General features: G+C 46.5%; 1 protein-coding gene across 1 annotated transcript; it reads right to left on the reverse strand.

Annotated features, from left to right (window-relative positions):
* Window positions 1-554: 554 nt before the first annotated feature.
* Window positions 555-9098, reverse strand: igfbp5a (insulin-like growth factor binding protein 5a). The gene is made up of 4 exons (XM_041966093.1): window positions 8338-9098; window positions 3941-4152; window positions 3415-3534; window positions 555-3277 (listed from the first exon to the last, which is right to left on the reverse strand). The coding sequence occupies exons 1-4, from the start codon at window positions 8669-8671 to the stop codon at window positions 3140-3142; spliced, it is 804 nt and encodes a 267-aa protein (XP_041822027.1). The 5' UTR covers window positions 8672-9098; the 3' UTR covers window positions 555-3139.
* Window positions 9099-9877: the final 779 nt, after the last annotated feature.

A 9877-nucleotide genomic window follows, 5' to 3' on the forward strand; every position in this document is an offset into this window, starting at 1 on the left:
CTGACTGGAGGCGCAGCTACTTCTTGAGCTAAATACTGGTGTCAGCATGCTAACAGGCTCACATGACAAAGCTGATTACACACAAGTGAATTCTCACCATCACCACCATCATAGTTTAGCTTACTAGCATGGTCACATTCACGAAATATAAGAAAACTTGTTGGTGTTTCCTCACCTAATGCTGGATAAATAAACATTTTGAACTCATGGTGGCGGTAGAGGAAAAGTGAAGTGTTCACCAAAGTCAGCAGGGTACATCATCTGGGGACCATGAATGTGTGAGCTGAATTTAATGGCAATCCATCAAACAGCGCTTGAGGTACTTCAGTCTGGACGTCACCATGCTGCTCTCTATGGGCTGGATCTTTCAAAGCAGGCCTCACCTTTGGCCCCAGGTGAGTAAAATCACAGCAGGCAGTTTTGCCTTCGACAGCAGGTGGAAACAACCTGCGTGGAGGACCACATCAGTGCATTTAACAGTGTCAAGGTCACAGAGTTGGCAGCCACAAAAAAAACAGCCACAACAACTGACTCAGCAAATTGGCAGCGTTCACACGTTTCTGTGAGTACACAAACTTTATTTAAATAGTGATTTGTCATTACAAAAAAAAAGAGTACATCAATTACACGCCTGATAAATATTTCACCATAATGTTCACATTAATCTTTTTTCTAACTGAGATTCTGAAATGCTCAAAGTGTCACTGTGTTTACAACATGAGAGAGGTGTTGCATTGGGAGGAAATGGCTGACAAGCCCTAGTCGATGCTCTCTAAATATCATCGTGATGAGGCATTTGGAATGTCTGAAGAAAGACGAGAGTCTTTCATTGAACAAAAAGAGGATCTGAAGCAACTTTTGAGCTAGAGAGCAAAGATTTTGTCCTCCGTTCAGCAGCGCTCGACTGGGAGATCGTCATCATCTTTGTCAGCAACCAACTGAAAACCCAAATCATACAACAACAAAACTAATCCGTCCACATCCACGCCTAAAATTGTTTTCCTCTTTTGTGCCGCCGCTCATTCAACGACACTGTGGGTCCACATGCAAATCAAAATTCAAAGTGGCGCGGGGCCGAAGGCACTTGAATTTCCATGCAAACTCTGCGACCTCGCTCTTTGCAGGACGAGCCCTGAGAGCAGGTCGCCGCGGCCTGCAGATTTGCCTGTGCGGCGGTAGCAAGGACCCCGCACGTGGAAACATGGGCAACGTGAGGCCTTTGCATACGATTTGTGTGTGGAGGGAAATGCACGGCGCCGCATTTTGTCGCACAGTAGCTTGGGTAGGCCGGGCTCGCGAGAATTTGACCCGGAGCTTTTTGTAGCTGAGAACTATAAGGGCACATACAGTAAAGTACACACACATACAAACAAACACACCCAGGAGCATGCACACACACATACACACACACACACACACACTGTACATACATTTACATACAACAGTGGACGCAGTCGTCTGGACTTGAAAAAGGCTTGTGGCGAGTGTTAAATAGCTACCTTTTACAGTACAGATTGCTTGTTTCTGAGGTTTTATCCAAATCGCTCATTCATGAAAGTACCATGGGTCTGTCTGAGCTGGTAATATCAGTCTATGAGGCCTAGAATCTAACCAAGTTTGACGCGCAGAGGCATACAAGACTCATCTGATAGTGACAGAACAATGACCTACAGCTAAGTGCACCGTGAGGACGAAGGTCTAGACAGAGCTGAGTGAGGTCAACGTGGTCCCATTGTGATTTTACTTAAATTGAGACGTGGGAAGTACTCATCTCTCTTCAGTGGTTGCCGCGCAAATAGCCAAGATAATTATTTATTGTTTTTTACAGTCTATGGGAACAACGTGCAACGAGACTGAAGCAAAAGATAAAAAAACCTAACCACCGTAACATGCTGCTTGCTACTGCTCCCCGTTTTCCGGCGTTTTCATGTGACACACCAGAAATCCAAAAATCAGCCAGACAAACTCGTCAGTTGCCTTTACGGAAGCTAGTTTTGGGCTATAACTGGCAAAACCATTTACATGAGTCATCGACATGCTGCTGTTCATTTTGATTTGAGTTCCGGAAACTTGAGCATGGGTTTCTTATTACTTGGGCTCCAGGAAGGTACTGGTCCTATAACCCCACTCACCCATAAACATCTAACTTTTGTTTTTACACTTAAGGATTACACAGATGACAGATAGCACGTTCGATAATGAGCATTTAGAGGTGCTATAAGTGGATTTTGTTTTGACAGAGTCAAGGTTGCGATCATCGTGCTAAACTAAGCCAACCAGCTGCCGGCTCTGTCTTCATATGCAACATAATATGAGAGTAGTGTCAATCTAATCCTCTGCCAGGAAGCAAATCAATTCATTTCACACATTGTCAAACTATTCTTTTAAGTGTGTAGCTACTGATTTGGCCAGTGATTTTCTGAATCCATGCTGCACAAACGATGATAGCTATCGAGCTGAAATGGCATATGAAACGGCCGTCAGCTGCTCTGCCTGCTCATGAGCTGGTTTTCCCAGCCTCCCACAGGAATCCTGCAGAACCCTTCCCCACTCAGAAAAGCAGCCTGCAAGCAGGATGGTGTTCAGCACAGCAGCCTGGGGGCAGGGTTTAATGGCAGAATTTGTTATTTGACATATATAAAAAATGCCTCTTTAGGATGTCATTAAAAATGAGTTAAACATCGCTAATTTAGAGAACCGACTCAATCATCTTTCATGTTGATCATCACCATGATGAAAATTGGAAAAAAAAAATTTAAGCCACATTAAAATATGTCTTGTCCCAGAATTTCTTTAAGTGAATTTAACAATAGACTCATAAGTACACAACATGTTATCAATATCATACAAATATATAGAATCCTCTATTATCTATGGATATAAAGACGTGAGGTGTTAGCTAACCTCAGACAGAGTACACAGTCAGTGGGGAGCCAGAGTTAAGACCTACATGTCACCCAAGCAAGCTTTTCAGTTCAGCTCCCCTTTAAAACAAACAAAAAAACAACGCAGTCCATCACACCTGACCGTATATATAAGCATTTGTGCCATATTTTCCTGATTGGCAGTCATTAAGTGCGCTAGCTTGATTGGCAGGTTTTAAGAAGATTGGGGCTCAATGGGCGCAAGCGCTTCACTCTCATTCGTTGCTGTTGCTGCTGCTGTCGAGGTCTTTGCACTGCAGGTCTCCACCGGCGTAGTTGATGCCGGGGATTTTCACGCCAAACCGGTCGACGCACCAGCAGATCCCCCTCCTCCGACCGCGGGACGGCTTACACTGCAAGGAAAGGGTTGACGGGAAGGGATGAGAAGCTTGGTTGGTCAACAGGTGTCAGTTGCCTCAAGATGCAGACGCGAGCCTTGTCTGCTTTGTTAATTGAGTATGTGACATGGCGTAAAAATACGGATTCATACCTGCTTGCGCTTGAAGAAGCCCTTCTTGTCACAGTTGGGGATGTACAGGGAGAGAGCCAACACCCGAGAAGTGTCCTTCATGCTCTGAATGAGATTATCCAGTCTCCTCCTGCAGGGCCCCTGCACACACATACACAGGTGTGAGTGTTTGCATGAGCAAAATGTGTGTATGTTCACCGGTTATGGCTCAAAATGCCCTTGAAATTTACCCAAGAAATCAAGAATAAGGAGGTGGGAAATACATCCACTGATGAGGACTTGTAATTTGGCATTTCACTCTTTTCACACCATGTTGTCAGATGAGAAAATGGCCCTGCGGGGCATCTTGGCTGATTTGTCAGGAATGGTTTCTTTATAAAGCCTGACACAGTAGGATACAGTATCACAGATTTGTCTGGTTGCAAGTTAAGTGTTGTTTGGTTGCCAGCATCCCAACAGAATATGGTTGAGAAAAATGATTGATCAGTGGGGCTAAAACGTCCCTCTGAGCCGAGTCAGTTTTTTCTCTAATTCCTGCTTCACTTACGAACTCAGGCTCCAGTTTATCCAGGCTGAACGGCGAGAAGTCCAGGTTGCTGGTGGGTCCCAGCCTAGCCAGCTGCTTCTTGCGGTCCTTGGCCTGCTTCATGGCCTGCGCCTTCCGACTGCTGATGTGGTCTCGTCCATATAAGGGCACCTTGGTTTGGGGCAGCACGGACTCTGGGACGGGTAGCACGGCGTCATCGAGAGACTCTCCGTCTGATAGGGAGGCAAGGACAGACGAGATGGTTAGCATGCGTGTTTGAGATTTATTAGAGGTACCCTCTTGGGTTTTATTGTAAACAGTAAGTTGTGTTTACATCCAGTGTTTCTCACCAAAGTGCACCATGTGTACCTGTGTCCTTGAGGCCTAACAAAAAGTAGTGCATGCATTTCCCCCCTCATAAAAACATTTGCGAAGCTGATTGTTTGAACATTCATTGTTTGCATCCATCAGCAGTTTTTGTCGCTGCCTTTTTCCGGTGCTTTGCTAAAACTCTTCACCTCCATCATCTGTCATCAGTGGACGAGTTAAGAGTTAACCTGAGGGCCACCATGTTGCTTGCATGCAATCGCAGCCCGATGCATTCAGCAGGAATGTGCATTGCTTTGCATGCTTTGTGTAAAAATGTTTCTCCATAGCGCTGCTAGTGGACAAAAACTGCCTTGAAGTCCCACCTTTAATAAATTAAGTCTCGACCAAACTTGGTTTGCGCTTCTTTTTGCTGCTAATTCACAATTTACCACTTCCTGAATTGGAATCGGCTGCACTGTACTTGTGTGAATTAATGTCAGCATAGGGGTGACAGAATATAAAAAGTCTGGAACCAAATAATAGTTATCTGAAGTTTGATTCATGCAGGATTACTGTTATCAGAGGATTCAAAACAGCACGGTCTGCAATTTAAACTGGAACTTTACAAATTACAGACATGCAGGATTAAAATAACCAATGATGCCTATTATCTCAAACAACTTAATGTCCACAGGTGTGATATCAGTCCTGTGCGAACAGGGCTTCAAAGCATTTTTCTGTTGCTTTCAAGAGACTGTTTGAAGGGGGGTCAAAGGGTCAAAATCAAGAGCGCTGTGATGGCTCCCACCTGGAAATGTACCTTTCCGTGGGGCGACAATGAAAGAGCGACGCCACGGTCATCAGATTTGTTAACGTCACAACACGACATGATGATTTCAGTGCACCAACTGAATGCTTATTTAACACAGTTAGTGGCTGCTGGCCAGTTTCAGATTGGATGTGTTGACATATGGGACAACATAGCCTACATTTATGGCAAGTCAGGTTGCCAGCTTGGGGTATATGTAGACCAGGGGTTTTAAAACTTTTATAGCTGGTGACCTAAATGAGATATTTAGTCTCACCCTGGCACCCAGGCCCATGAAAACATGCTATTACACTTGTCATGTGGCAAGCCACCAGAAACAGCCGCAGCCCATTTTGGGTCCCAACCCCCATAGAAGCTCTCATGTTCATGCATCTTTCATCCATGCAGAAATACAGCTCTTTGCTTAATTTTGGGGAGTCGCACACAGTTGCACAAACCTCAGCGCTCGCCCCTCTCCCTCGTCCCACCCTCTATTCATGCGACCACAGCGAGTGTGTCGAGGCCAGAATGAGCGGCTGCGGCTTTCTTTCCCCAAAGCACTTTTAACTGATATTTCACTTCATTTATAGCTTTAATGCATTAGACTTGTACGTGTCCTAAGCCACAGCTGGCCCACTTCCACTGCTGTGTCACGCACTTGTTTCCGTTTCATTTTGGCAGATTGCAAATTCTGCACATAAACCCCTTCCATTTCTGCACTGACGTGATCGCTAAGCTACTAAGCTAACTGGGCGGTGAAACAAGGTCACCGCCACGTTGCAAATGATGCTTAAAACCTCCCGAGCCCCCCCATCCCTTGTGATGATGATGAAGATCATCATGATGTCATCCATCCGCATAATGACATGTTCTTGGAAAAAGCACCAGAGATTCCCCCATTCTCCAGTTTCCTGCTGACAGTGTTTTTTCTTCTGCAGCGAAAGCTGAAGCAGATCAGCAGCCGGTGTGAGTCCAATCAAGTCCTCACTTGCTAATCCTCCAGCTTGTCTAATCTGACCTGTGCTGACTGATCACGTCTTTCATTTTCGTTCTTCCTCTCCCTTTTCCTATTTGTTTGAATTGTGACACATGGTGATCCTGGAGAGCTGGATCCTTTCTGTTCTTTGCTCTTGACAAGGAGTTTCCTTCCATGTCTCATCTGGAAAATCGAAATGTAGGAATCTGTCCGGATAACATTGCAGAGGCATGACTGTGACTTGAGTTTCATGCACTTGCAAACATGACAAAAAGGCAACTAAATACTCCTATTTGTAGCTTTTCTTCCAGGTTTGAGTAACAGCTTGTGTCACTCTTTTCTGATGCTAGATACATAATAAATGTGCAAAATGCTCAAAATGCACAGATGCATGTAGCAGTGCAAAATCACATTTGACAAGCACTTTTTCCACAAGTCCTGCTCCATCATTTTATAGCTCTTCTCAAGCGTCTATAAAATATGGTTTTGGTTTGAGGTGTATATTTATCAGTGTGCATGCAGGTTTTGTGCAATTCATGTGTTGCGAGAGCTCCCAGCAGGAGATGTGGAGTTAATGGAGAAGCTGGCTGCCGGGCAGACAGATGGGGGATCAGTAACCCACGCTCAGCCGGCATTCTGCTGAATCACTGCACAGCCTGGGCCTGCCTGCAGCGCCGAGACGGAGGGAGGGAGGGAGAGGAGACAGATGAAGAGACCAGGGTGGGACTAACAAAGAGTGGTGGGAGGGAGCACAGGATGGTGTGGGAAAGGGAAGGGGGGGGGGGGGGGGGTGAATAGAAGCTGCTCTGAAGGCTGAAACTCATCAAATGATGAATCTGTTGTTGCGCAAATTGATTAAAATTTTAAGGTAAAAAGGGAATCTCAAAAAATGATAAAAAATGAGCTGTAACCGTCAGATTGCTGGGTAGAGAACAAGCTTGATAATAATAAATTTGTATTTGAACGCCTCCTCCCTTTCTTATCTTTTGCCTTCTGTTTCTGGATTTCCCTCCACTTATCCAGAAAAAACTGTGGTCCTCTGCCTCAGCCCAGCCAGTGGGATTATATATGTTTCCAGAGTAGCTTTGCTTCTCCATTAAAACTCCAATCTGAAGGAAAATAAAGCATGAGACAGAATGGAAAGGGCGAAACTGGTGGGGGGTGGGGGGGTGGGGGGGATGAAGAGGGACAGTAGCCAGGAGGAAAGAGGAGAAGAGGCAGTGTGGTGGGAGAGAATAGAGCGACAGAGACAAAAAGCTGGGTTAGGTGTGGGAAAAGGCACAGGTGGTGGATGCAGGAGAGTCACAAAAGAAAGGCTATAAGACAAAAAAGGGAAAAGAAAGGACAAGAAACTGTGGAGGAAGGGAAAAAGGGCAAAATATGATTTCACACCTTGAATGGAGCGAGGGCAAGGGCCACAAGCCAACATTTCCCACAAAGCAAAGACACAGTGACTGTCCCTGAACTGCCATTCAAAGGAGCCAGTGAGGAGCCTCACAGAGCACCACCTGTAATCTTCTCCTTCTTTTTTTTTTTATGTCGGCTGGGGGGCCCCGAGGCGACGGGCCACTCACACAAAACCTTTCAAACCTAGATGACAGGTTGATTGGCGCTCGGCACCAATTGCTGACAGAGTTCGTGGGGTCGAGGCGCACGGGGGGGGGGGGGGGGGGGGGGGGGCTCTTGAGTCGTGTGCCTCGGTAATGACAGGTGTCAGCCCGTCTTAAAGGGCGCCGTGAGCTGACCCGCATCAGCCTCGCTGGCTCCTTCAGAGACAAGGTGACAAAGGAGGGCACCTAAACTCGCTTGGCCCTCCTTTTTCACCTCCACCTTTACAAAACATATAGCACATTCATAACATACATGTTGGAGCACAGCTTTATGACAGGGTGTGAGATAGTGTAACAGTGTGTCCACCGCAGCACCGGCTGACTGTGTGCATGTGTCACTTGAGGGCTTCATTAAAATTCCTGCACTGACAAGGGAGGAGTGACACCTCTGTCCAGCTGTTTGCCATTTCTTTGCACCGGAGCCGTTCAGATCTTTGGCTGTACGTACTACAAACGCGATCAGAGCTGACATCAATATTAGAATTGTGGAAATTATTGCTTCACCAAGGAGAGCCACATTGATGTGATGCTGTAGCCTGACTGTAAAGTCCTACAGAAGAGCAAAATGGGGGCAGAGAAGATGCAAGATGATTCACACTAATTTTAATGAATAAAAGGCATCAATTTATCTCAATTAATTAAGTTTCATTGAAGCCAGTGACCTGATATTATTCGATCTCTGTGATCTGAATCAGTCATCTCTCCACAACCCTACCTTTTGACGGATGCAGCAGTTTGTACAACTTCTCGTTCCTGCACACCCCGCGGCCGTGCAGGAGCGCGTGCAGCGGCTTCTCCTCGCCGTTCTTGGGCAGGCAGCGGAGCCCGCGCGTGCACGGCCCGGTGTACACGCCGCACTGCTGGCCCTCTTCGAGCGCGCACGTCAGGCAGCAGCCGCAGCCGGGCTCCTTCACCAGCTGACAGCCCACCGGCACCGGCGGGCACATGGACCGGGCCTTCTGATCGCACGGCTGGCACGGCACGTACGACGAGCCGCAGCCGGTGATGCTCAGCAGGGGGACCACCAGGAAGGAAACACTCAGCAGCATGGTGCGCCTGTCGTCTGAACCGCACGGTGCTGGACCGAAACCGCAACGATTATCAACTGTATCTTGTGGTGAAGCCTTTCTTTGCAAAAGGTTGGAATCCACACATCAGTGGGGGGAGTGTTGCATCCACAGGTGCTTTACGCGCTCAAGTCCCAAATGTCAGCGCATCCGATGCTCGAAATCCACAAAGACTCCGCTCCCCCCTGCGCCGTCCTCCAACCTTGCAGAAATGAATTAAAAAAGAAAATATCCAGACACCGCGTATCTCTCTATCTGGTGCCGTTTACGCGCAAGCCGCTCGTCTCCAAATGATTCAGAAAGCCTGATTCCGGCAGTCGCTCTCTCTGTAGGTTCTTTCACCCGCACGGTTTGTGAGCTAAATGTATAATCTGTGGCTTTGAGCTTGCCTTTTAAAAAAGAAACTGCCAGAGGCGAAGTCTATAACGATGGGTATGTCAAACAACGTTTGGAGGGGGAGGCGCACTTGTCAACTCCGTGCGCTGCGATGCTGATTTCACAGGGCGGGTGCTGGCATGCCTCCAGATCTGCCAGATACGAGACGATGCTCCTGAAGGCGGCTGAATAAGACCCTGTCTCTCTCTGGCTGTGCAGTGGCCGTTCAGCACTCCCAAGCGCATAACGAAAAAAAAAAAACATTATTATTATTAGTTTGTCCTTCAAAACATGGCAGATCAGCCAAGATCAGCCAAGAAGATCCTGGAAACTTCATTTAAATTGCTGATGAGGTTATTTGAATGACAGTCAGTGAACTTCCACACCATGCTGCTGCTTTAAAAGTCATTTTCAAGGAAGGGAAAGAAAAAGCAGCACCTCTGAGGAAGGAGACACACATGACCATGGTGCCATTACAGCAAGCATGACTTGGCAGCAAAAGGAGAAAATGTGACATAATTCAGCAGAGTTAACGTCACGTTTGTATTATTATGGGAAACGTGGTTTGCTTTGTTTAAAAAAATTGAGTGGCTTGTTGAGATAGAGAGTTCAAATCGTAATGGATTTGCTACCATGGACCAAAATTCAGTGGGGAGATCATGACAAAAATATTTATGACTTGATGTGTTTCTGGCTTCCAGATAAGAATCTGGGAATTCTCTGGCACACAGAAACCTTAAAAACAAATATAGACTCACTTAACTCCCTGCTCTTACTCAGACTGACATTTTTTACAGTTTTCATCCACATACT

The sequence above is a fragment of the Chelmon rostratus genome, chromosome 24, assembly GCF_017976325.1.
Source record: "Chelmon rostratus isolate fCheRos1 chromosome 24, fCheRos1.pri, whole genome shotgun sequence".
NCBI classification, from domain to species: Eukaryota; Metazoa; Chordata; class Actinopteri; order Chaetodontiformes; family Chaetodontidae; genus Chelmon; species Chelmon rostratus.

Excerpts from the sequence above, each read along its gene's own strand:
- igfbp5a (XM_041966093.1), bottom strand. The coding sequence starts at position 8,671 with ATGCTGCTGAGTGTTTCCTTCCTGGTGGTCCCCCTGCTGAGCATCACC. Across the intron at positions 4,153-8,337 it reads ACTGCTGCATCCGTCAAAAG|ACGGAGAGTCTCTCGATGAC; the intron begins GTAGGGTTGTGG and ends CCTCCCTATCAG. Across the intron at positions 3,535-3,940 it reads ATAAACTGGAGCCTGAGTTC|GGGCCCTGCAGGAGGAGACT; the intron begins GTAAGTGAAGCA and ends ATGTGTGTGCAG.